The sequence below is a fragment of the Oncorhynchus masou genome, unplaced genomic scaffold (assembly GCF_036934945.1).
Source record: "Oncorhynchus masou masou isolate Uvic2021 unplaced genomic scaffold, UVic_Omas_1.1 unplaced_scaffold_1519, whole genome shotgun sequence".
Lineage (NCBI taxonomy): Eukaryota > Metazoa > Chordata > Actinopteri > Salmoniformes > Salmonidae > Oncorhynchus > Oncorhynchus masou.
This window is the reverse complement of record NW_027005213.1, coordinates 79,249-106,022: the sequence shown is the minus strand read 5'-3', so window position 1 is coordinate 106,022 and position 26,774 is coordinate 79,249. Positions and strand designations below refer to the sequence as shown.

Sequence of the window (26,774 nt, the reverse complement as noted above, 5' to 3'; positions counted from 1 at the left end):
GACTGAGTACCTGATAGTATACCTGTATGTTATAATATAGGTTACCTGATGGCATACCTGTATGTTATAATATAGGCTACCTGATACTATACCTGTATATTATACACTACCTGATACTATACCTGTATGTTATAATATACACTACCTGATACTATACGTTATGGTTCACCTGTATGGTGTTTATACACTACCTGAGACTGTACTATACGTTATGGTTCACCTGTATGGTGTTTATACTCTACCTGAGACTACTATACTTTATGGTTCACCTGTATGGTGTTTATACACTACCTGAGACTACTATACTTTATGGTTCACCTGTATGGTGTTTATACACTACCTGAGACTGTACTATACTTTATGGTTCACCTGTATGGTGTAATATACACTACCTGAGACTGTACTATATTTTATGGTTCACCTGTATGTTATAATATACACTACCTGAGACTGTACTATACTTTATGGTTCACCTGTATGGTGTTTATACACTACCTGAGACTGTACTATACGTTATGGTTCACCTGTATGGTGTTTATACACTACCTGAGACTGTACTATACGTTATGGTTCACCTGTATGGTGTTTATACACTACCTGAGACTGTACTATACTTTATGGTTCACCTGTATGGTGTTTATACACTACCTGAGACTGTACTATACGTTATGGTTCACCTGTATGGTGTTTATACACTACCTGAGACTGTACTATACTTTATGGTTCACCTGTATGGTGTTTATACACTACCTGAGACTGTACTATACTTTATGGTTCACCTGTATGGTGTTTATACTCTACCTGAGACTACTATACGTTATGGTTCACCTGTATGGTGTTTATACACTACCTGAGACTGTACTATACTTTATGGTTCACCTGTATGGTGTTTATACTCTACCTGAGACTGTACTATACTTTATGGTTCACCTGTATGGTGTTTATACTCTACCTGAGACGACTATACGTTATGGTTCCCCTGTATGGTGTTTATACTCTACCTGAGACGACTATACGTTATGGTTCACCTGTATGGTGTTTATACTCTACCTGAGACGACTATACGTTATGGTTCACCTGTATGGTGTTTATACACTACCTGAGACTGTACTATACTTTATGGTTCACCTGTATGGTGTTTATACACTACCTGAGACTACTATACGTTATGGTTCACCTGTATGGTGTTTATACACTACCTGAGACTGATCTATACTTTATGGTTCACCTGTATGGTGTTTATACACTACCTGAGACTGTACTATACTTTATGGTTCACCTGTATGGTGTTTATACACTACCTGATACTGTACTATACTTTATGGTTCACCTGTATGGTGTTTATACACTACCTGAGACTGTACTATACTTTATGGTTCACCTGTATGGTGTTTATACACTACCTGAGACTGTACTATACGTTATGTTTCACCTGTATGGTGTTTATACTCTACCTGAGACTACTATACGTTATGGTTCACCTGTATGGTGTTTATACACTACCTGAGACTGTACTATATGTTATGGTTCACCTGTATGGTGTTTATACACTACCTGAGACTGTACTATACTTTATGGTTCACCTGTATGGTGTTTATACACTACCTGAGACTGTACTATACGTTATGGTTCACCTGTATGGTGTTTATACACTACCTGAGACTGTACTATACGTTATGGTTCACCTGTATGGTGTTTATACACTACCTGAGACTGTACTATACTTTATGGTTCACCTGTATGGTGTTTATACACTACCTGAGACTGTACTATACGTTATGGTTCACCTGTATGGTGTTTATACACTACCTGAGACTGTACTATACGTTATGGTTCACCTGTATGGTGTTTATACTCTACCTGAGACGACTATACTTTATGGTTCACCTGTATGGTGTTTATACACTACCTGAGACTGTACTATACGTTATGGTTCACCTGTATGGTGTTTATACACTACCTGAGACTACTATACTTTATGGTTCACCTGTATGGTGTTTATACACTACCTGATACTGTACTATACTTTATGGTTCACCTGTATGGTGTTTATACACTACCTGAGACTGTACTATACTTTATGGTTCACCTGTATGGTGTTTATACACTACCTGAGACTGTACTATACGTTATGGTTCACCTGTATGGTGTTTATACACTACCTGAGACTGTACTATATGTTATGGTTCACCTGTATGGTGTTTATACACTACCTGAGACTGTACTATATGTTATGGTTCACCAGTATGGTGTTTATACACTACCTGAGACTGTACTATATGTTATGGTTCACCAGTATGGTGTTTATACACTACCTGAGACTGTACTATACGTTATGGTTCACCTGTATGGTGTTTATACACTACCTGAGACTGTACTATACGTTATGGTTCACCTGTATGGTGTTTATACACTACCTGAGACTGTACTATATGTTATGGTTCACCAGTATGGTGTTTATACTCAGTCTGTTTTCTTGTTTCTCTTTCAGGTACAGCATCTCTTACATTCCATTTGCCAGGTAAGAGGATTATGTTTCAACCTGCAGTACATGAACCCTTTTCTGGATCCAGTTAGTCTAACTAGCCTAATGGGTCTAACTAGCCTAATGGGTCTAACTAGCCTAATGGGTCTAACTAGCCTAATGGGTCTAACTAGCCTAATGGGTCTAACTAGCCTAATGGGTCTAACTAGCCTAATGGGTCTAACTAGCCTAGCCTAATGAGTCTAACTAGCCTAGCCTAATGAGTCTAACTAGCTTAACCTAATGAGTCTAACTAGCTTAACCTAATGAGTCTAACTAGCTTAACCTAACGAGTCTAACTAGCTTAACCTAACGAGTCTAACTAGCTTAACCTAACGAGTCTAACTAGCTTAACCTAACGGGTCTAACTAGCTTAACCTAACGGGTCTAACTAGCTTAACCTAACGGGTCTAACTAGCTTAGCCTAACGGGTCTAACTAGCTTAGCCTAACGGGTCTAACTAGCTTAGCGTAACGGGTCTAACTAGCCTAGCGTAACGGGTCTAACTAGCCTAGCGTAACGGGTCTAACTAGCCTAACGTAACGGGTCTAACTAGCCTAACGTAACGGGTCTAACTAGCCTAACGTAACGAGTCTAACTAGCCTAACGTAACGAGTCTAACTAGCCTAACGTAACGAGTCTAACTAGCCTAACGTAACGAGTCTAACTAGCCTAACGTAACGAGTCTAACTAGCCTAACGTAACGAGTCTAACTAGCCTAACGTAACGAGTCTAACTAACCTAACTTAACGAGTCTAACTAACCTAACTTAACGAGTCTAACCTAATGAGTCTAACTAACCTAACTTAACGAGTCTAACCTAATGAGTCTAACTAACCTAACTTAACGAGTCTAACTAACCTAACTTAACGAGTCTAACTAACCTAACTTAACGAGTCTAACTAACCTAACTTAACGAGTCTAACTAACCTAACTTAACGAGTCTAACTAACCTAACTTAACGAGTCTAACTAACCTAACTTAACGAGTCTAACTAACCTAACTTAACGAGTCTAACTAACCTAACTTAACGAGTCTAACCAACTTAACCTTATCTGGTGTGATTTGTGGAACCCAGTGTCTTGACTGCCACCACCCTGTGCCCTATGGGCCAGGTTTGGATCCATGTGGGGAGTTGTAACTTTACAACATTGGTGTGTGTATATATAACAAAGTATAGAACTCTAATAATCACATTTGTTGATTAGTGTCTTACTTCACAGGTAGAAGAGCAACTTAACGTTCAGTGCAGTGTCCCTCAGTCTGATCATACTGTCTGTTGGTGTGATTTCAGCTCCGTACACAAGGTGCACCCAGGCCTCTAATTCATAGCAAGTGGTGCTCCTAAGTTTAAAAAATAAAATAATAATAAGTTAGGAGCACCACGTGAGATTAAGATTGTATAAATTGGCTGATATACAGCCTGTATTGGGGCCTATATGAATTCTAGCTGCTTTTGAAGCACATGTTATGCCCAAGAAACTGAAATGTAACACTAAAGACATTTTAGTTTATTATGATATCTGTCATAGATATTAGGTTTCTACGTTGTGTAAAATCACTATTTTTTTTCCTATTAAGATACATTACATTGAACATTTGACACTGTAGAAAAATGTCAGGTTTGTGACGATGTTGTGCAAGAGATCTGTGGTTCGTTCATTCGTATGATCATCGACTTCCTGAAGGAGATTCCCGCGGTCCTTTCCTTCTGTCTCCAGACGTCTGAATATAGTGGTAAAGTTACCCGTTTGTTAACATCAAAATAACAAGTCGCTTTAGAACGGCCCACGGCATGGTTTATGAATGTCAAATGTGGTTCCTGGCTGATCCGCTATTGGAAGAAAAGAAAACAAAGTACCATGGGTACAGGCTCACCATTACTACAGCGGCTTCCTGTACTAAGGGAAGGAACTAAGGGAAGGAAGTCGCTGTAGTAATGGTGAGCCTGTAGTAAAGGTGAGCCTGTACTAAGGAAGTCGCTGTAGTAATGGTGAGCCTGTACTAAGGAAGGAAGTCGCTGTAGTAAAGGTGAGCCTGTACTAAGGGAAGGAAGTCGCTGTAGTAATGGTGAGCCTGTAGTAAAGGTGAGCCTGTACTAAGGAAGTCGCTGTAGTAATGGTGAGCCTGTACTAAGGGAAGGAAGTCGCTGTAGTAAAGGTGAGCCTGTACTAAGGGGAAGGAAGTCGCTGTAGTAATGGTGAGCCTGTACTAAGGAAGTCGCTGTAGTAATGGTGAGCCTGTACTAAGGGAAGGAAGTCGCTGTAGTAAAGGTGAGCCTGTACTAAGGGAAGGAAGTCGCTGTAGTAATGGTGAGCCTGTACTAAGGGAAGGAAGTCGCTGTAGTAAAGGTGAGCCTGTACTAAGGGAAGGAAGTCGCTGTAGTAAAGGTGAGCCTGTACTAAGGGAAGGAAGTCGCTGTAGTAAAGGTGAGCCTGTACTAAGGGAAGGAAGTCGCTGTAGTAATGGTGAGCCTGTACTAAGGAAGTCGCTGTAGTAATGGTGAGCCTGTACTAAGGAAGGAAGTCGCTGTAGTAAAGGTGAGCCTGTACTAAGGAAGTCGCTGTAGTAAAGATGAGCCTGTACTAAGGAAGTCGCTGTAGTAAAGGTGAGCCTGTACTAAGGAAGTCGCTTTAGTAAAGGTGAGCCTGTACTAAGGGAAGGAAGTCGCTGTAGTAATGGTGAGCCTGTACTAAGGGAAGGAAGTCGCTGTAGTAAAGGTGAGCCTGTACTAAGGAAGTCGCTGTAGTAAAGGTGAGCCTGTACTAAGGAAGTCGCTGTAGTAAAGGTGAGCCTGTACTAAGGAAGTCGCTGTAGTAAAGGTGAGCCTGTACTAAGGAAGCCGCTGTGGTAATGGTGAGCCTGTACTAAGGGAAGGAAGTCGCTGTAGTAAAGGTGAGCCTGTACTAAGGGAAGGAAGTCGCTGTAGTAAAGGTGAGCCTGTACTAAGGGAAGGAAGTCGCTGTAGTAATGGTGAGCCTGTACTAAGGAAGTCGCTGTAGTAAAGGTGAGCCTGTACTAAGGAAGTCGCTGTAGTAATGGTGAGCCTGTACTAAGGAAGCCGCTGTAGTAATGGTGAGCCTGTACTAAGGATTGAAGCCGCTGTGGTAATGGTCCAACCAATGGCTCTATCGAATCTGCACTCACTACTTTCTCCAGGACACTGGGGAAACAACGGTACAACGACACTTTATCAGTGCTTTATTTGTTTTGACACACAGGGCTCCAAAAATAAAACTAATGGTCGCACAGCAAAATATCTTGATGCAACCACATTGGTCGCACTTTAGAGCCCTGGGTTCTATGTTCTAATGGTGTGTGTGTGTGTGTGTGTGTGTGTGTGATGTCAGTGGTCCAGTTGACACGTGCTTTAACCTTGTCCATGAGGTTTGTGACAACTAAAGGTCAACTGCCCCTTAAGCCGTTTAAAAACAGAGAAGTTTGTTCATTGTGGCATCGATGTGAGTCAGAAACATTTTATTCTAGTGTCAAAATTGACTACAAAGTGTAAATAGGACAAGTAGGTCATGAAGTGTGTTTGTCATGACTTCCTGGGAGGGTATAGCTTACCATCATGCCCAGTAATACGAGAGAAGCAGCTGTGCATGCTCTATCCAATCAGAGCAGTCCGAAACTCCAGACAGACCTGCCCATTTTACGCAGCGCTTCAGACTTGTTCATGCTTGGCCCTAAGCCCTTAAGGGAGAAACCACTTGCTGATGTGTTTGATACTGTCAATCACTCTAGTTTGCCACTTGTATCTCAACTGCAACTTGTCAATATTCCATAAAGCCATTCAGGAGCATCTTGTGTCCCTTCTGAGACCTGAATAGTAACATAACTCCAGATGAAGCACTGCCAGACACTCCGTTAATTAGTAAGTTGTAGACAACTAAACGGCACTGAACCCTCCCCGAACCCGGGCGACGCTGGACCAATGGTACCGCCCCTACGGGACTCCCTGTCTCGGCTGGTTATGATACAGCCTGAGAACGAACCCTGGTCTGTAAGTGACGCCTCAAGCATTGCAATGCAGTGTCATTAACCACTGCGCCACTCGGCAGGCCTTGCCGCTAAGCATTTCTTCATGTTCATTCAGTTTCTAAACCCAGAGCTGCAGTTTGGCGCCAGACAACCGATAGACACGACGACGTGCTTCTACGCATACGCTTAGCGAGCCAACGTCGCCATGACATCGCCTACAAGTGTGATCGGAGATTTCTATTGGAGAAGCAGTTTTAGCCCATCTTCAAAATGAGGCCCGAAATAAGGAAGTGCAGTCACCCTTTTTTAAGGAATAATGACAATCTCAGACACACACACACACACACACACACACACACACACACACACACACACACACACACACACACACACACACACACACACACACAGGTCCCTGAATGAAAACATGTTTTTATTTACTTCTAAACACCCCGCTGTTTGGTTACACCATATGTTGCTTAATCCCCTCTAGAAGCGTCCCAAATGGAAGTCTATTCTCTACATCGTGCACTACTTTAGACCAGTGCCCAATGGGCCTGCTTATGGGCCCTGGTCAAAAGTAGTGCACTATATAGGGAATAGGGTGCCATTTCGAACACAGCCCAAAGCCCTAACCCCTAGGGAGCTCACCATACAGAGCCACGCAAATGGCAGCTCACCCACCCCGCCCCTCACCTCACAAATGTTAAATGAAATCCTTACTTACAAGCCTTTAATAAACCAACAATGCAGTTCAAGAAATAGAGTTTGCAAAATATTTAATAAATAAACTAAAGTAATTAAAATAAAAATGTAATCAGAAAATGACAATAATAATAATAATAACAAGACTATATACAGGGGGTACCGGTACCGGGTCATTGTGCTGGGGTACCGGTACCGGTCACAAAGCTGGGGCACCGGTCATTGTGCTGGGGTACTGGTCATTGTGCTGGGGCACCGGGTCATTGTGCTGGGGTACAGGGTCATTGTGCTGGGGCACCGGGTCATTGTGCTGGGGCACTGGTCATTGTGCTGGGGCACCGGTCATTGTGCTGGGGTACTGGTACCGGGTCATTGTGCTGGGGTACCGGGTCATTGTGCTGGGGTACCGGTCATTGTGCTGGGGTACTGGTACCGGTCATTGTGCTGGGGTACAGGTACCGGGTCATTGTGCTGGGGTACTGGTACCGGTCATTGTGCTGGGGTACAGGTACCGGGTCATTGTGCTGGGGCAATCGGTCATTGTGCTGGGGTACAGGTACCGGGTCATTGTGCTGGGGCACCGGGTCATTGTGCTGGGGTACAGGTACCTGGTCATTGTGCTGGTACCGGGTCATTGTGCTGGGGCACCGGGTCATTGTGCTGGGGTACAGGTACTGGTCATTGTGCTGGGGTACTGGTACCGGGTCATTGTGCTGGGGCACTGGTCATTGTGCTGGGGTACTGGTACCGGGTCATTGTGCTGGGGCACCGGGTCATTGTGCTGGGGTACAGGTACCGGTCATTGTGCTGGGGTACCGGGTCATTGTGCTGGGGTACCGGTCATTGTGCTGGGGCACCGGTACCGGTCATTGTGCTGGGGCACCGGTACCGGTCATTGTGCTGGGGCACCGTACCGGTCATTGTGCTGGGGTACAGGTACTGGTCATTGTGCTGGGGTACAGGCACTGGTCATTGTGCTGGGGTACAGGTACTGGTCATTGTGCTGGGGTACTGGTACCGGGTCATTGTGCTGGGGTACTGGTACCCGGTCATTGTGCTGGGGTACCGGTCATTGTGCTGGGGTACCGGTCATTGTGCTGGGGCACCGTACTGGTCATTGTGCTGGGGCACCGTACTGGTCATTGTGCTGGGGCACCGGTACCGGGTCATTGTGCTGGGGTACAGGTACCGGGTCATTGTGCTGGGGTACCGGGTCATTGTGCTGGGGTACCGGTCATTGTGCTGGGGTACCGGTCATTGTGCTGGGGTACCGGGTCATTGTGCTGGGGTACAGGGTCATTGTGCTGGGGTACCGGGTCATTGTGCTGGGGTACTGGTCATTGTGCTGGGGTACCGGGTCATTGTGCTGGGGTACAGTTACCGGGTCATTGTGCTGGGGTACCGGTACCGGGTCATTGTGCTGGGGTACTGGTACTGGGTCATTGTGCTGGGGCACCGGGTCATTGTGCTGGGGCACAGGGTCATTGTGCTGGGGCACCGGGTCATTGTGCTGGGGTACAGGGTCATTGTGCTGGCACCGGTCATTGTGCTGGGGCACCGGTCATTGTGCTGGGGCACCGGGTCATTGTGCTGGGGCACAGGGTCACCGGTGCTGGGGCACAGGGTCATTGTGCTGGGGCACCGGGTCATTGTGCTGGGGTACCGGGTCATTGTGCTGGGGTACCGGGTCATTGTGCTGGGGTACAGGGGCATTGTGCTGGGGTACAGGTACCGGGTCATTGTGCTGGGGTACAGGTACCGAGTCATTGTGCTGGGGTACCGGGTCATTGTGCTGGGGTACCGGGTCATTGTGCTGGGGTACAGGGGCATTGTGCTGGGGTACAGGTAGTACAGGTACCGGTCATTGTGCTGGGGTACAGGTCATTGTGCTAGCACCGGGTCACAGTTGGGGTACCGGGTCATTGTGCTGGTACAGGTACTGGTCATTGTGCTGGGGTACCGGGTCATTGTGCTGGGGTACAGGTACCGGGTCATTGTGCTGGGGTACAGGCACCGGGTCATTGTGCTGGGGTACCGGGTCATTGTGCTGGGGTACAGGTACCGGGTCATTGTGCTGGGGTACTGGTATCTGGGTCATTGTGCTGGGCACCGGGTCATTGTGTTGGGGCACAGGGTCATTGTGCTGGGGCACCGGGTCATTGTGCTGGGGCACAGGGTCATTGTGCTGGGGCACAGGGTCATTGTGCTGGGGCACAGGCTCATTGTGCTGGGGTACCGGGTCATTGTGCTGGGGTACCGGGTCATTGTGCTGGGGTACCGGGTCATTGTGCTGGGGTACTGCACGGGTCATTGTGCTGGGGCACCGGTCATTGTGCTGGGGTACCGGTCATTGTGCTGTGGCACCGGTCATTGTGCTGGGGTACAGGGTCATTGTGCTGGGGTACAGGGTCATTGTGCTGGGGTACTGGTCATTGTGCTGGGGTACCGGGTCATTGTGCTGGGGTACAGGTACCGGGTCATTGTGCTGGGGTACCGGTACCGGGTCATTGTGCTGGGGTACAGGGTCATTGTGCTGGGGTACAGGGTCATTGTGCTGGGGCACCGGGTCATTGTGCTGGGGCACCGGGTCACAGCTGGGGTACCGGGTCATTGTGCTGGGGTACAGGGTCATTGTGCTGGGGTACAGGGTCATTGTGCTGGGGTACAGGGGTCATTTGTGCTGGGGTACAGGGTCATTGTGCTGGGGTACAGGGTCATTGTGCTGGGGTACTGGTCATTGTGCTGGGGTACCGGTCATTGTGCTGGGGTACCGGTACCGGGTCATTGTGCTGGGGTACAGGGTCATTGTGCTGGGGTACAGGGTCATTGTGCTGGGGTACTGGTACCGGGTCATTGTGCTGGGGCACCGGGTCATTGTGCTGGGGTGCAGGGTCATTGTGCTGGGGTACAGGGTCATTGTGCTGGGGTACTGGTCCCGGGTCATTGTGCTGGGGCACAGGGTCATTGTGCTGGGGTACCGGGTCATTGTGCTGGGGTACTGGTCCCGGGTCATTGTGCTGGGGTACTGGTTAGTTGAGGTAATTTGAAAAGTGACTCTGCGTAGATGATAAACAAGGAGCAGTGTAAGAACAAAAGAAGGGTGTCAAGGTGGCCAGCTATTGGTTTGTTCTCACCCACCCTTCCCTGCTCCAGGCTTCTAGTTTTTGAAAATCTGCTAATATGTTTTTTTTTGTTTTTGTTGTGTAGTATTCATATTATTATCAGTGATAACCTCTGATTGACCGCCCTGCAAGTTGACTTTTGGGGGATTGATGTGGTGATTTCTGTCTTGGATTCCCTCTCTCTGAAGTTCTGGGAGGATTAAACACATGCAATCTGAGCCCTCCCAATCCTCAGCCCTAAAGGCTTGGCTTGTTCAGCCCAGCTGTGACTGAGTCAGGGATTTCTCTCCCTTTAGTGTTTTTCACTTCAGTGGGATTTCTCTCCTCTAAAAATGGGTCATAAAATCAGCTCAAATGGGTCTCCTCCCGCATTCATCTCCTCCCCCACCCCATACCTCTCGACCCCGCTGACAAACAGAGGACCCTCCTCCCGCATTCATCTCCTCCCCCACCCCATACCTCGACCCCGCTGACAGAGGACCCTCCTCCCGCATTCATCTCGTCCCCACCCCATACCTCGACTCCCCTGGACAGAGGACCCTCCTCCCGCATTCATCTCCTCCCCCACCCCATACCTCGACCCCGCCTGACAGAGGACCCTCCTCCTGCATTCATCTCCTCCCCACCCCATACCTCGACCCCCATGACAAACAGAGGACCCTCCTCCTGCATTCATCTCCTCCCCCACCCCATACCTCGACCCCGCTGACAGAGGACCCTCCTCCTGCATTCATCTCCTCCCCCACCCCATACCTCGACCCCCGCTGACAGAGGACCCTCCTCCCAGCCCCATCTCGTCCCCCACTCCCATACCTCGACCCCGCTGACAGAGGACCCTCCTCCTGCATTCATCTTCGTCCCCCACCCCATACCTCGACCCCCGCTTGACAAACAGAGGACCCTCCTCCCGCATTCATCTCCTCCCCCCACCCCATACCTCGACCCCGCTGACAAACAGAGGACCCTCCTCCCGCATTCATCTCATCCCCCCACCCCATACCACCCCGCTGACAGAGGACCCTCCTCCTGCATTCATCTCCTCCCCCACCCCATACCCTCGACTTCGCTGACAAACAGAGGACCCTCCTCCTGTATTCATCTCCTCCCCCACCCCATACCTCGACCCCCGCTGACAGACAGAGGACCCTCCTCCTGCATTCATCTCCTCCCACCCCATACCACCCCGCTGACAGAGGACCCTCCTCCTGCATTCATCTCCTCCCCACCCCATACCTCGACCCCGCTGACAGAGGACCCTCCTCCTGCATTCATCTCCTCCCCACCCCATACCTCGACCCCGCTGACAGACAGAGGACCCTCCTCCTGCATTCATCTCCTCCCCCACCCCATACCTCGACCCGCTGACAGAGGACCCTCCTCCTGCATTCATCTCCTCCCCACCCCATACCTCGACCCCGCTGACAGAGGACCCTCCTCCTGCATTCATCTCCTCCCCCACCCCATACCCTCGACCCGCTGACAAACAGAGGATCCTCCTCCTGCATTCATCTCCTCCCACCCCATACTCGACCGCTGACAGAGGACCCTCCTCCTGCATTCATCTCCTCCCCCCCCACCCCGACCTGACAGAGGACCCTCCTCCTGCTGACACCCCATACCTCGACTCCCGCTGACAGAGGACCCTCCTCCTGCATTCATCTCCTCCCCCACCCCATACCTCGACCCCCGCTGACAGAGGACCCTCCTCCTGCATTCATCTCCTCCCCCACCCCATACCTCGACCCCCGACTGACAGAGGACCCTCCTCCTGCATTCATCTCCTCCCCACCCCATACCTCGACCCGCCTGACAGACAGAGGACCCCTGATTCATCTCCTCCCCCACCCATACACCCCGCTGACAACAGAGGACCCTCCTCCTGCATTCATCTCCTCCCCCACCCCATACCTCCCCCGCTGACAAACAGAGGACCCTCCTCCTGCATTCATCTCCTCCCCACCCCATACCCCCCGCTGACAAACAGAGGACCCTCCTCCTGCATTCATCTCCTCCCCCACCCCATACCTCGACCCCGCTGACAGAGGACCCTCCTCCTGCATTCATCTCCTCCCCCACCCCATACCTCGACCCCGCTGACAGAGGACCCTCCTCCTGCATTCATCTCCTCCCCCACCCCATACCTCGACCCCGCTGACAGACAGAGGACCCTCCTCCTGCATTCATCTCCTCCCCCACCCCATACCTCGACCCCGCTGACAAACAGAGGACCCTCCTCCTGCATTCATCTCCTCCCACCCCATACCTCGACCCCGCTGACAGAGGACCCTCCTCCTGCATTCATCTCCTCCCCCACCCCATACCTCGACCCCGCTGACAGAGGACCCCTCCTCCTGCATTCATCTCCTCCCCCACCCCATACCTCGACCCCGCTGACAGAGGACCCTCCTCCTGCATTCATCTCCTCCCCCACCCCATACCTCGACCCTGACAGAGGACCCTCCTCCTGCATTCATCTCCTCCCCCCACCCCATACTGACAAACAGAGGACCCTCCTCCTGCATTCATCTCCTCCCCCACCCCATACCTCGACCCCGCTGACAAACAGAGGACCCTCCTCCTGCATTCATCTCCTCCCCCACCCCATACCTCGACCCCGCTGACAAACAGAGGACCCTCCTCCTGCATTCATCTCCTCCCCCACCCCCATACCTCGACCCGCTGACAGAGGACCCTCCTCCTGCATTCATCTCCTCCCCCCACCCCATACCTCGACCCCGCTGACAAACAGAGGACCCTACAGGCGTAAACGTTTGGAATTGTTAACGTTTCGAGGGGGAAAAAAAAAAACCCGAAGAAGGTTTAAATAAATATACATTTTTTTTACATAATTTGAATCACAGTGTAGTTATCACAAAATGACCACTAATCGGTTCCAATCAACGTAAAGTGAAAGATACAAACTGAACAAATGCTTTAAATTTAGGAGATATGCATCTTTTGAAATCATTCGTCATGGCTACAAAACGCTCCTCACGTCGTCATGGCTACAAAACGCTCCTCACGTCGTCGTCGTCATGGCTAGAAAGCGCTCCTCACGTCGTCGTCGTCATGGCTAGAAAGCGCTCCTCACGTCTTCGTCATTGAAAGGAAACTAAAAGCTGATTTTTACCTAACTCAGTAGCGACCAAAGGGATTTCCAGAGTGATCCATCCCTGAGACCGGGTGTGGTAACTCCTATATCTAAAGTTTAGTAATGATGTTAGGCACAGTGGAGATATTTGTAAAAGGGCTTAATAAATGAAAACAAAGCAATGTATCAACCTATGTGACATCACAGAGGGCCCACCAACATTCTGGTAGAGAATGCGGTGATGACATCACAGAGGGCCCACCAACATTCTGGTAGAGAATGCGGTGATGACATCACAGAGGGCCCACCAACATTCTGGTAGAGAATGCGGTGATGACATCACAGAGGGCCCACCAACATTCTGGTAGAGAATGCGGTGATGACATCACAGAGGGCCCACCAACATTCTGGTAGAGAATGATGACATCACAGAGGGCCCACCAACATTCTGGTAGAGATGCGGTGATGACATCACAGAGGGCCCACCAACATTCTGGTAGAGAATGCGGTGATGACATCACAGAGGGCCCACCAACATTCTGGTAGAGAATGCGGTGATGACATCACAGAGGGCCCACCAACATTCTGGTAGAGAATGCGGTGATGACATCACAGAGGGCCCACCAACATTCTGGTAGAGAATGCGGTGATGACATCACAGAGGGCCCACCAACATTCTGGTAGAGAATGCGGTGATGACATCACAGAGGGCCCACCAACATTCTGGTAGAGAATGCGGTGATGACATCACAGAGGGCCCACCAACATTCTGGTAGAGAATGCGGTGATGACATCACAGAGGGCCCACCAACATTCTGGTAGAGAATGCGGTGATGAGTACTAAAATTGTCGCCCGTAATAAAGCGCAGTGCACTAATGATCAACAGCATCTAACGGCTGCAATGAAGTGGCAGCTGAGGTCATATAGATGATGTCGCCATAGTCTAGGACAGGAAGGAACGTTGACTGAATGATCTGCTTTCTACTATTTAGTGAGGCTTGACCTATTTCTATAGAAGGAGCCCCTTTTTTTAAAAATGTTTTAGTCTCAACTTCTTAATTAACTCAGCAGTATATGTGTTTTTTAAAATATGACTTTTCATCTATCCAGATAAGCAGGGCCAAGCTCAATATGGACGCTATCCACAGTACATATGTAAATGCATTTTCATTTCATAGACATTTTGTTATTTATTTGGCCCTCTATTGTTTTGTTATCACGCGGCCTGAGTAATATTTCAATTCTGAAATTATTAGTTTATTAGTTTTCCTTTATTAATTATTAGTTTTCCTTTGAGCATAACATTTAACCAAGTGGAGTCCGTTAACAACACATTCTTATTTCCATTGACAGCCAGGGTTAACCAACATTCTAACTGTAGTATGGAGTCCGTTAACAACACATTCTTATTTACATTGATGTTTCAGGGTTAACCAACATCCTAACTATAGTATGGAGTCCGTTAACAACACATTCTTATTTCCATTGACAGCCAGGGTTAACCAACATTCTAACTATAGTATGGAGTCCGTTAACAACACATTCTTATTTACATTGACAGCCAGGGTTAACCAACATCCTAACTATAGTATGGAGTCCGTTAACAACACATTCTTATTTCCATTGACAGCCAGGGTTAACCAACATTCTAACTATAGTATGGAGCCGTTTCCCTTTTGAATAACATTGTACGTGCATTATTTATTTTATTTAACCAAGAAGAATGGTTATTTACAGTTATTAACCCTGAATCCTACAGAACTATCTCCACTCCTGCCACTCTACAGTCACTATGGTCCGTTACGCTAACTTTGGTGTTGATCTGTGTTCATCACATCATCATTACTCCCCAGAATACTGTAGACCAAGCTGAGGACGTCACTCCCCCAGACTACTGTAGACCAAGCTGAGGACGTCACTCCCCCAGACTACTGTAGACCAAGCTGAGGACATCACTCCCCCAGACTACTGTAGACCAAGCTGAGGATGTCACTCCCCCAGACTACTGTAGACCAAGCTGAGGATGTCACTCCCCCAGACTACTGTAGACCAAGCTGAGGACATCACTCCCCCAGAATACTGTAGACCAAGCTGAGGACGTCACTCCCCCAGACTACTGTAGACCAAGCTGAGGACGTCACTCCCCCAGAATACTGTAGACCAAGCTGAGGACGTCACTCCCCCAGACTACTGTAGACCAAGCTGAGGACATCACTCCCCCAGAATACTGTAGACCAAGCTGAGGACGTCACTCCCCCAGAATACTGTAGACCAAGCTAACCCTTTAATGTGTTTTACTCTGTTGATACTATATATAGGCCGTCTCGCTCTCCCAGTTCTCCCCAGTCCCTGGTTGAACCTGTATCTGCTCCCAGTCCCTGGTTGAACCTGTTCTCCCCCAGTTCCTGGTTGAACCCCCTGGTTGAACCTGTATCTGCTCTCCCAGTTCCTGGTTGAACCTGTATCTGCTTCCCCAGTTCCTGGTTGAACTGTATTCCTGGTTGAACCTGTATCTGCAGTCCCTGGTTGAACCTGTATCTCTCCCCCAGTCCCTGGTTGAAGTTCCTGGTTGAACCTGTATCTGCTCTCCCCAGTCCCTGGTTGAACCTGTATCTGCAGTTCCTGGTTGAACCTGTATCTGCTCTCCCCCAGTCCCTGGTTGAACCTGTCTGCTCTCCCAGTTCCTGGTTGAACCTGTATCTGCTCTCCCCAGTTCCTGGTTGAACCTGTATCTGCTCTCCTCCAGTCCCTGGTTGAACCTGTTCCTGGTTGAACCTGTATCTGCCTCCCCAGTCCCTGGTTGAACCTGTATCTGAGTTCCTGCTGAACCTGTATCTGCTCTCCCCCAGTCCCTGGTTGAACCTGTATCTGCAGTTCCTGGTTGAACCTGTATCTGCCTCCCCAACCTGTTCTGCTCTCTGTTGGCTGAACCTGTATCTGCTCTCCTCCAGTCCCTGGTTGAACCTGTATCTGTTGAACCTGTATCTGCAGTCCTTTTCCCCAGTTCCTGTTGAACCTGTATCTGCTCTCCCCAGTTCCTGGTTGAACCTGTATCTGCTCTCCCCCCTGTCCCTGGTTGAACCTGTATCTGCTCTCCCCAGTTCCTGGTTGAACCTGTATCTGCTCTCCCCCCAGTCCCTGGTTGAACCTGTATCTGCTCTCCTCCAGTCCCTGGTTGAACCTGTATCTGCAGTTCCTGGCCCCTGCAGTCCCTGGTTGAACCTCTGTATCCTGCTTGAACCTCCTGCAGTCCCTGGTTGAACCTGTATCTGCTCTCCCCAGTCCCTGGTTGAACCTGTATTTGCAGTCCTCCCCAGTCCCTGGTTGAACCTGTATCTGCTCTCCCCCAGTCCCTGGTTGAACCTGTATCTGCTCTCCCCCAGTTCCTGGTTGAACCTGTATCTGCTCTCCCCCAGTTCCTGGTTGAACCTGTATCTGCTCTCCCCCAGTTCCTGGTTGAACCTGTATCTGCTCTCCCCCAGTTCCTGGTTGAACCTGTATCTGCTCTCCCCAGTCCCTGGTTGAACCTGTATCTGCTCTCCCCAGTCCCTGGTTGAACCTGTATCTGCTCTCCCCCCAGTCCCTGGTTGAACCTGTATCTGCTCTCCCCCAGTTCCTGGTTGAACCTGTATCTGCTCTCCCCCAGTTCCTGGTTGAACCTGTATCTGCTCTCCCCCCAGTTCCTGGTTGAACCTGTATCTGCTCTCCCCCAGTCCCTGGTTGAACCTGTATCTGCTCTCCCCCAGTCCCTGGTTGAACCTGTATCTGCTCTCCCCCAGTCCCTGGTTGAACCTGTATCTGCTCTCCCCCAGTTCCTGGTTGAACCTGTATCTGCTCTCCCCAGTCCCTGGTTGAACCTGTATCTGCTCTCCCCCAGTCCCTGGTTGAACCTGTATCTGCTCTCCCCCAGTCCCTGGTTGAACCTGTATCTGCTCTCCCCAGTCCCTGGTTGAACCTGTATCTGCTCTCCCCAGTTCCTGGTTGAACCTGTATCTGCTCTCCCCCAGTCCCTGGTTGAACCTGTATCTGCTCTCCCCCAGTCCCTGGTTGAACCTGTATCTGCTCTCCCCCAGTCCCTGGTTGAACCTGTATCTGCTCTCCCAGTCCCCAGTCCCTGGTTGAACCTGTATCTGCTCTCCCCCAGTCCCTGGTTGAACCTGTATCTGCTCTCCCCCAGTCCCTGGTTGAACCTGTATCTGCTCTCCCCAACCCAGTCCCTGGTTGAACCTGTATCTGCTCTCCCCCAGTCCCTGGTTGAACCTGTATCTGCTCCCTGGTTGAACCTGTATCTGCCAGTCCCTGGTTGAACCTGTATCTGCTCTCCCCCAGTCCCTGGTTGAACCTGTATCTGCTCTCCCCAGTCCCTGGTTGAACCTGTATCTGCTCTCCCCCAGTCCCTGGTTGAACCTGTATCTGCTCTCCCCCAGTCCCTGGTTGAACCTGTATCTGCTCTCCCCCAGTCCCTGGTTGAACCTGTATCTGCTCTCCCCCAGTCCCTGGTTGGTTGAACCTGTATCTGCTCTCCCCCAGTCCCTGGTTGAACCTGTATCTGCTCTCCCCCAGTCCCTGGTTGAACCTGTATCTGCTCTCCCCCAGTCCCTGGTTGAACCTGTATCTGCTCTCCCCCAGTCCCTGGTTGAACCTGTATCTGCTCTCCCCCAGTCCCTGGTTGAACCTGTATCTGCTCTCCCCCAGTCCCTGGTTGAACCTGTATCTGCTCTCCCCAGTCCCTGGTTGAACCTGTATCTGCTCTCCCCCAGTCCCTGGTTGAACCTGTATCTGCTCTCCCCCAGTCCCTGGTTGAACCTGTATCTGCTCTCCCCCAGTCCCTGGTTGAACCTGTATCTGCTCTCCCCAGTTCCTGGTTGAACCTGTATCTGCTCTCCCCCAGTCCCTGGTTGAACCTGTATCTGCTCTCCCCCAGTCCCTGGTTGAACCTGTATCTGCTCTCCCCAGTCCCTGGTTGAACCTGTATCTGCTCTCCCTGGTTGAACCAGTCCCTGGTTGAACCTGTATCTGCTCTCCCCCAGTTCCTGGTTGAACCTGTATCTGCTCTCCCCCAGTTCCTGGTTGAACCTGTATCTGCTCTTTCTAAATGACAGCTCAGGGAACTATTCATGTGTCCTAAACGGCACCCTCTTCCCTAATATAGTGCACTACTTTTCACCAAGACCCATAGGGTATCCCATAGGGCTCTGGTCAAAGTTCTTGCACTTTATAGGGAATAGGGTGCCCTTTGAGATGTACCTTTACTTTGGGGTTTCCTAGAATAGACCTTTACCGGGGTGTCATCATTTCAGTCAATTATCATTTATTTATGTGGTGTGTTTTAGGAAGCCAGTCTTTTCCACCAACCCCCTCATACTTCCTCTGTCCCCTCCCTCCATCCCGTCCTCTTTTAACCCTTTACTGGTTCAGCTTCACAGCTCCATCAGTAGGTGTTGAGGGTGGCAGCCAAGGAAAGTCTGCCTAGCAACACATTGATAGAGAGAGAGCGGTTGACTGAGAGAAAGAAAGAATGAGGGGGAGGCGGAAGAGAGAGAATTAAGATGGAAGAGTGACCTTGTTTTGCTGTTGCTGTGGTAACTTCTGGTTGTGATGCATCATTCTAATACCTGGAGTGTGGAAGGGGGAGGGGCATCACTGAACATGTGCTGCTTTCCCGCCAAAACGTAATTAAATATGCGTGAGCCACACCTATAACAACAACAAAAAATGCATTCACAATGCTGTGAAGTAGCTTTCTGGTGATGTACTGTAATTGTTATCAAGAAAAGGTCAAATGTCTGGTGGGTACCAAAAACATCAGTTAAAATACTAGATAGAACGAGAAAGAAATCACTGTGTTATCCACTATTGCTTTCCTCACTCTTTTTAGTTTTTGTTCTTCTGATTTTCAGATAAATAAAGCCTACTGGATTGTTCATGCAAAACACCCTTCATGAAGTCTGTTGGCATTTATCACCGATTCTCCTAACTCTTCTGTTGTCCCTTCTTCTCCAGGGACGCCGTGATGAAGGTCTTCACCAGCTGTCTGAGTTAAGAGAACAGACGTGGGTTCAAACACTATTTGAGATCAGTTTAGCTGGGCTTGATTGAGCATGCCTGGTGACGGAACCAATAGAAAATTGCATAACTGCAAACCCCACCCACTTAACACTCCAGGAAAGCTCGAGCAATTTGTCTAGGTATTTGAAAGATTTCGAATTGTATTTAAACCCAGGTCTAAAGTTTCCAGACTGTCCACTTTTTCATGTGAAGACAAGTATGCAGAGTGGATATATGTAAAATATTTTGTTTTTGAAATTGTTTTTCCTTTTTATTTTCTAATATATATTTTCATTGCTGTTTCATACTATGAATCATTAATATTTCCTATAATTGTATAACGGGTATCTGAAACTAAAGTGTATTCATGTTATGCTTACCAGGTTTGGGGTCAATTCCATTTGAAATGTATTTAATTCAGGAAGTTGACTAAAATTCTAATTCTATTGTTCTCATTGAGAAGCATTGACGAGATTTCAGTTTACTTCCTGAATTGAGTTGAAATGGAATTGAACCTGCTTGATGCTTGTCTGCAAAATCTCATATTTTTACACTCATTCTGTCTGTCGTTTTTAAGTGCTTCTGGTGAAAGTGGGAGACAATTAAAATATCCATGAAGACAGGGTTGGGGTCAATTAGAATTGAAGGCAGTCTGTTCCAGAAGTTATTTAAATTTAAAATTTAAAAAGCAATGTAACAACTCAAAATAAATAGCTTTTACGTTTCAGTTAATGGCAAAGTCATTCAAATAGATTATTTGTTCAATTATTGAATTGGAATTGTAGGTTTTCTGCTTTTAAATTTGAATTGACACCAACCCTGCAAAAAAATCTAAAATGTCTTATCTTGTTCTTTCAGAGCAGGTTAAAGCCTGTAGACATTTCCACTATGATGCCTGTAAATCTGAAAATACAATTCAATGCCTTACCCTCTTCTGCTTTTTGGATTTTGTCCAATGGAAATCAGACTTGCTGAGACTTTACAAGAATGGGAAGACTATTTTTGATGAATGACATCAACTGTTTTCATTTCATTTTAAAACTGCGCTCCTTTCAGTAAGCTAACTTAGTTCACCCTCAAATGTTGGTGGTATGCTTATCATTTTGAGAGAGAGACAGAGAGAGAGAGAGAGAGAATTAAAGAATTAAAATAAAATGCAGACATCTCTCTGCACGTGCGAGCATGCTTACGTAAGGGATTCCTTGAAACATAATTGAATCTCCTTACCCCACGTGGACGTAATGTGGCTGATAGCCAGTCTCAGTGAGTCATGTTACTAAATTAATAAACGACAGTACCCCACCGTGCACTGCCTGGGGAGACAGACAGACACCACATTAAACCCAGATCCCTGCCTGGGGGAGACAGACAGACACCACATTAAACCCAGACCCCCTGCCTGGGGGAGACAGACAGACATCACACCACATTAAACCCAGACCCCTGCCTGGGGAGACAGACATCACACCACATTAAACCCAGGTCCCTGCCTGGGGGAGACAGACAGACATCACACCACATTAAACCCAGGTCCCTGCCTGGGGGAGACAGACAGACATCACACCACATTAAACCCAGATCCTTGCCTGGGGAGACAGACAGACATCACACCACATTAAACCCAGATCCCTGCCTGGGGGAGACAGACAGACAGACACATTAAACCCAGATCCCTGCCTGGGGACAGACAGACACCACACCAAACCCAGACCCCTGCCTGGGGGAGACAGATGACATCACACCACATTAAACCCAGATCCTGCCTGGGGGAGACAGATGATCACACCACATTAAACCCAGATCCCTGCCTGGGGGAGACAGACAGACACCACATTAAACCCAGATCCCTGCCTGGGGGAGACAGACGATCACACCACATTAAACCCAGACCCCTTGGGGGAGACAGACGATTTCAGCCAACGACTGAGAAACCTACTGTACCAGTAGGTTGTGTTCATTAGGGCACACTATAGCAACAACAACAACAAAAAAACGTTTTAAAATGTGTTGCAATGAGGAAAAATCTACAGTTCTTATTGGACATAACCCTGTCATCCCTCTCTATTTCAGTCCGTTTTCTTCTATTTGGTGCTCACTGAACATGACTCAGATCCGCATGTGTGCAGTTAGTGACATACAAAATGTCCCCTCTTACCCCTTAAGCTCAAAGCCCAATCGCCTGTAAATGAGCTCTCTTTGTTTCTCTAATTGAGATGCAGTTGAGTCCTTCTGGCTCATTCTGCTTCTTGTAATCTAGACATTACCTACTAACATACTATACTACCGCATGACATTTTTAATGTTAGCCTGGTCCCAGATCTGTTTGTGTTGTCTTCACAATAAGCGTATTTAGCCAATGAAATCAAATAAAATTGTATTGGTCGGAATACACATATTTAGCAGATGTTATTGTGGGTGTAGTGAAATGCTTGTGTTCCTAGTTCCAACAGTTCAGTAATATCTTACAATACACACATCTAAAAAAGTAAAATCGTGAAATTGAGAAATATAGAAATATTTGGAAGAGCAATGTGTGTGTGGCTGGGATGGGATGTAATGACTAAACTCAGTAAACAAAAAGGCCCTTTTTCAGGACCCTGTCTTTCAAAGATAATTTGTAAAAATCCAAATAACTTCACAGATCTTCATTGTAAAGGGTTTAAACACTGTTTCCCATGCTTGTTCAATGAACCATGAACAATTAATGAACATGCACCTGTGGAACGGTCGTTAAGACACTAACAGCTTACAGATGGTAGGCAATGAAGGTCACAGTTATGAAAACTTAGGACACTAAAGAGGCCTTTCTACTGACTCTGAAAAACACCAAACGAAAGATGCCCAGTCTCTACTCATCTGCGTGAACGTGCCTTCGGCATGCTGCAAGGAGGCATGATGACTGCAGATGTGGCCAGGGAAATAAATTGCAATGTCTGTACTGTGAGACGCCTAAGACAGCGCTACAGGGAGACAGGACGGACAGCTGATCGTCCTCGCATCACACCTGCGGGACAGGTACAGGATGGGGACAACAACTGTCCGAGTTACACCAGGAACGCACAATCCCTCCATCAGTGCTCAGACTGTCCCAATAGGCTGAGAGAGGCTGGACTGAGGGCTTGTAGGCCTGTTGTAAGGCAGGTCCTCACCAGACATCACCGGCAACAACGTCACCTATAGGCACAAACCCACCATTGCTGGACCAGACAGGACTAGCAGAAAGTGCTCTTCGCTGACGAGTCACGGTTTTGTCTCACCAGGGTTATGGTTGGATCGCGTTTATTGGCGAAGGAATGAGCGTTACACCGAGGCCTGTACTCTGGAGCGGGATTGATTTGGAGGTGGAGGGTCCATCATGGTCTGGGGCGGTGTGTCACAGCATCATCTGACTGAGCTTGTTGTCATTGCAGGCAATCTCAATGCTGTGCGTTACAGAGAAGACATCCTCCTCCCTCATGTGGTACCCTTCCTGCAGGCTCATCCTGACATGACCCTCCAGCATGACAATGCCACCAGCCATACTGCTCGTTCTGTGCGTGATTTCCTACCAGACAGGACTGTTAGTATTCTGCCATGGCTGGTGAAGAGCTCAAATCCACGAATCAGCGAAGAGCTGGAAATACTTATTTTCCATCATAATTTGCAAATAAATGCATTAAAAATCCTACAATGTGATTTTCTGCCATTTTTTTTCTCATTTTGTCTGTCATAGTTGAAGTGTACCTATGATGAAAATTACAGGCCTCTCATCTTTTTTTATGTGGAAGAACTTGCACAATTGGTGGCTGACTAAATACTTTTTTGCCCCACTGTAGGTATTCCTCTTGTCCAGATGGGATGTGGCAGTGTGCAGTGCGATGGCGATTGCGTCATTCGTAGACCTATTGGGGCGGTATACAAATTGCAGTGGGTTGGGTAAGGTGGTGGAGATATTATCTTTAAGTAACAGAAGTGAAGCTATAATCATTTAGTTCAGTTACACTGCATTACCAAATGTATGTGGACACCTGCTCGTCGAACATCTCATTCTAAAATCATGGGTATTAATATGGAGTTGGTCCCCCCTTTGCTGCTATAACAGCCTCCACTCTTCTGGGAAGGCTTTCCACTAGATGTTGGAACATTGCTGCGGGGATTTGCTTCCATTCAACCACGAGCATTAGAAATCGGGCACTGATGTTGCGCGATTAGGCCTGGCTGACAGTCGGCTTTCCAACTCATCCCAAAGGGGTTAGATGGGGTTAAGGTCAGGGCTCTGTGCAGACCAGTCAAGTTCTTCCACACCAATGTTAACAAACCATTTCTGTATTGACCTCGCTTTGTGTACGGAGGCATTGTCATGCTGAAACAGGAAAGGGCCTTCCCCAAAGTGTTTCCACATCTACAATTTTATTGTATTCAGTAGCATTAAGATTTCCCTTTGCTGGAACTAGGGGACCGAGTCTGAACCATGAAAAACAGCCCCAGACCATTATTCCTCCTCCACCAAACTTTACAGTTGGCACTACAAATTTGTAGTGTAGTATGCATTCGGGCAGGTAGTGTTCTTCTGGCATCCACCAAACCCAGATTCATCCTTCGGACTGCCAGATGCTGTGCATGGTGATCTTAGGCTTGTGTGCGGCTGCTCGGCCATGGAAACCCATTTCATGAAGCTCCCTACAAACAGTTCTTGTTGCTGACGTTGCTTCCAGAGGCAGTTTGGAACTCGGTAGTGAGGGTTGCAACCGAGGACAGACAATTTTTTACTCGTTACGCACATCAGCACTCGGCAGTCCCGTTCTTTGAGCTTGTGTGTCCTACCGCTTCAAGTGCTGAGCTGTTGTTGCTCCTAGACATTTCCACTTCACAATAGCATCACTTACAGTTGACCGGGGGCAGCTCTTCAGTAACGCCATTCCACTGCCAATGTTTGTCTATGGAGATTGTATGGCTGTGTGCTCGATTTTATACACCTGTCAGCAACGGGTGTGGCTGAAATTGCCGAATCCACTGATTTGAAGGGGTGTCCACATACTTGTGTGTGTGTGTGTGTGTGTGTGTGTGTGTGTGTGTGTGTGTGTGTGTGTGTGTGTGTGTGTGTGTGTGTGTGTGTGTGTGTGTGTTGTGTGTATATATATATATATATATATATATATATAGGGAGACTGTTTTAGTGCCAAAGATAAGAGGTTGAATACATGTTTTTAAAAATTATATATATATTTCTTATATCTCTCAGAACAAACGTCCTTTTGATTTTTTTAAGGGGCGACTATCTGTTGTCATATGCATTTATTTGGGCTAATAGCATCCAATACTGTTTCAATATATTTGGTTTACTCTTCAAGGGGTCTTAAAATTCTAAATGAAATAGCCAAATGATATATGATATGACCACCTTAAAACCATTACATATAGCTTAGTAGACAGGGCTTGGACTTTTATGGGTTATTAAATATAGGGATACAATATATAGTTTAGATACATTTTGTGTCTAAGATGGTGCCGATAGACATGACCGCCTTGTTTCAGGCTCCTAAGCAACTTTGCACAAGCATTTCGCTACAACCGCAATAACATCTGCTAAACATGTGTTTGCGACCAATACAATTTTATTGTACTTAAATACAATGTTTATAGAGACGCCTGACATAACAATGTCTATGGAGCATTGTACAACAAAAAACGTGTTATTTCATATGACCTCTAAATGTCTTTTATTTATTTTATTTTGTTTGTGGATGAAATGAATTTCCTGTTCAAGAATGAACAAAAATGTGACCGTTCTTCAACTGGAATTCCAATTAGGAGTGACCTCGTTCCTATTTGAACAGTCCCCATAAACAAAACTACTATAGCCCTATAAATACGTCTACGTTAGGTGTAAGCCCAACATGTCATTGGTCCGTTTTCTCTTATACATTCAACAAGAACAGGCTACCGTTACATCCGAAGGACTGTATCGATGACATCACTATCATAGAAGCAGCCGCAGGAGCTGTTTTTATACGGTCTTTGTTTAGCCGCGTGCTGCTGCTCTCCGGTCTCACCACGGCCACGCCTCCCACCGACGAGCTGTATAAATTCCAGACAGCAGGCAGCTTTTCGCCGTCACGCCAGTTGAATTACAGAACGGACTACAGCAAAGGTGCTTCTAATGATCTAGAGACATATAATATTTTTGGGGGGAATCAGATAATGCAATTAGAATACAGTATATTTATTCACAGTCTACGAGTTTATTCTTATTTTGTCTATTAAAGGCGACGTTGCTGTTGTCTTCGATCACGTTTATCCCAATAATGCCTTTTCCACCGATAAATCTCCAACGAATCTCTTCTCCTGGCAGAGAGCTGTTCAGGAAAAAGAAACAGACGGAGGAAAAGACTCGAGAAGGAAAAGATGTCGAGGTCTTGGACGACAGCCAATCTGAGGAATTTGGGCGAAAACCCCCAGCAACAGAAATGCAAACTCCCGATTCAGGAGACAGCCAGGAGTTCTTTAGACCTTCTAACTTTACCCAAACAATCTCAGGACTCGTGCAAGAGCGTTCCGCGTTCCACTTCGGTGGAAGGCACCACGCACCCGGACAGGAGTAAGCAGTCCTCGCGGAGTTCAGTGGGAAAGGACGAGGCAGGAGAAGAAAGAGAGATTAAATTCTCTCTGAGCCTCACACCGAGGCCATTCTCGTTATTCAAAAGCGCAGTTTAGAGAAACAGATACTAGCCAAACAGCAGAAGTGTTGTGCGTCCGTTGACTTTCGGCACAGGCGAGTCTTTCCATCCAAACGGACTCAAGGGGTTCCAAAAGCTCGACCATTCCCGTCGCCAATCTGCAACACGCAAAGGACATTACATCCATAGTAAAAATCTCTTTACTAAACGATCAATATAAATACGATGACGTGGAATATGAAGAAGAAGATGGAAATGTGGATGAGACGGTGGTGAGGAAATGCAAAGAATGGCTGAAAGGAGTTGAAAGCGCCTCTGCTTTTGTAAAAGTGGACAAAATATCTGCCCTTCCGCACCTAAAAAGCTGCTGACTACCGCGTGTGATATTATAGGACTTGTAATATGATGTGATATGGCAAGCTATGAACATTACACATTGTCGCCTACACAAAGGACATGGAAGCCTGTCCACCGACACTGCTCACCGTTACGCACGGCGAACACTTTCCACACCAATAGGAATGATGTTTTTACGTGTCTATTTCTAATGGCAGAATTGAATACCCTTTTAATGTTGACACGGGCAGAATCCTGTGTTCTCTTCTTTTGCACGTGTTTTTTTTTGTTTTATTTTATTGAGGCG

At 47.6% G+C, this 26,774-nt stretch overlaps 1 protein-coding gene and 1 pseudogene across 1 annotated transcript in view; both read left to right on the top strand.

Annotated features, from left to right (window-relative positions):
* LOC135531116 (vesicle transport protein SFT2A-like) overlaps nt 1–20,407 on the top strand; it is a 55,931-nt gene extending 35,524 nt beyond the window's left edge. The window contains exons 7-8 of the mRNA XM_064959235.1: nt 2,492–2,521; nt 19,431–20,407. Of these exons, the coding sequence (XP_064815307.1) occupies nt 2,492–2,521; nt 19,431–19,470 (70 nt within the window). The 3' untranslated portion in view covers nt 19,471–20,407. The remainder of the gene's footprint in view (nt 1–2,491; nt 2,522–19,430) is intronic.
* Nucleotides 20,408–25,759: 5,352 nt separating this feature from the next.
* LOC135531115 (proline-rich protein 18-like) lies at nt 25,760–26,570 on the top strand (annotated as a pseudogene).
* The last annotated feature ends 204 nt before the right edge of the window (nt 26,571–26,774 follow it).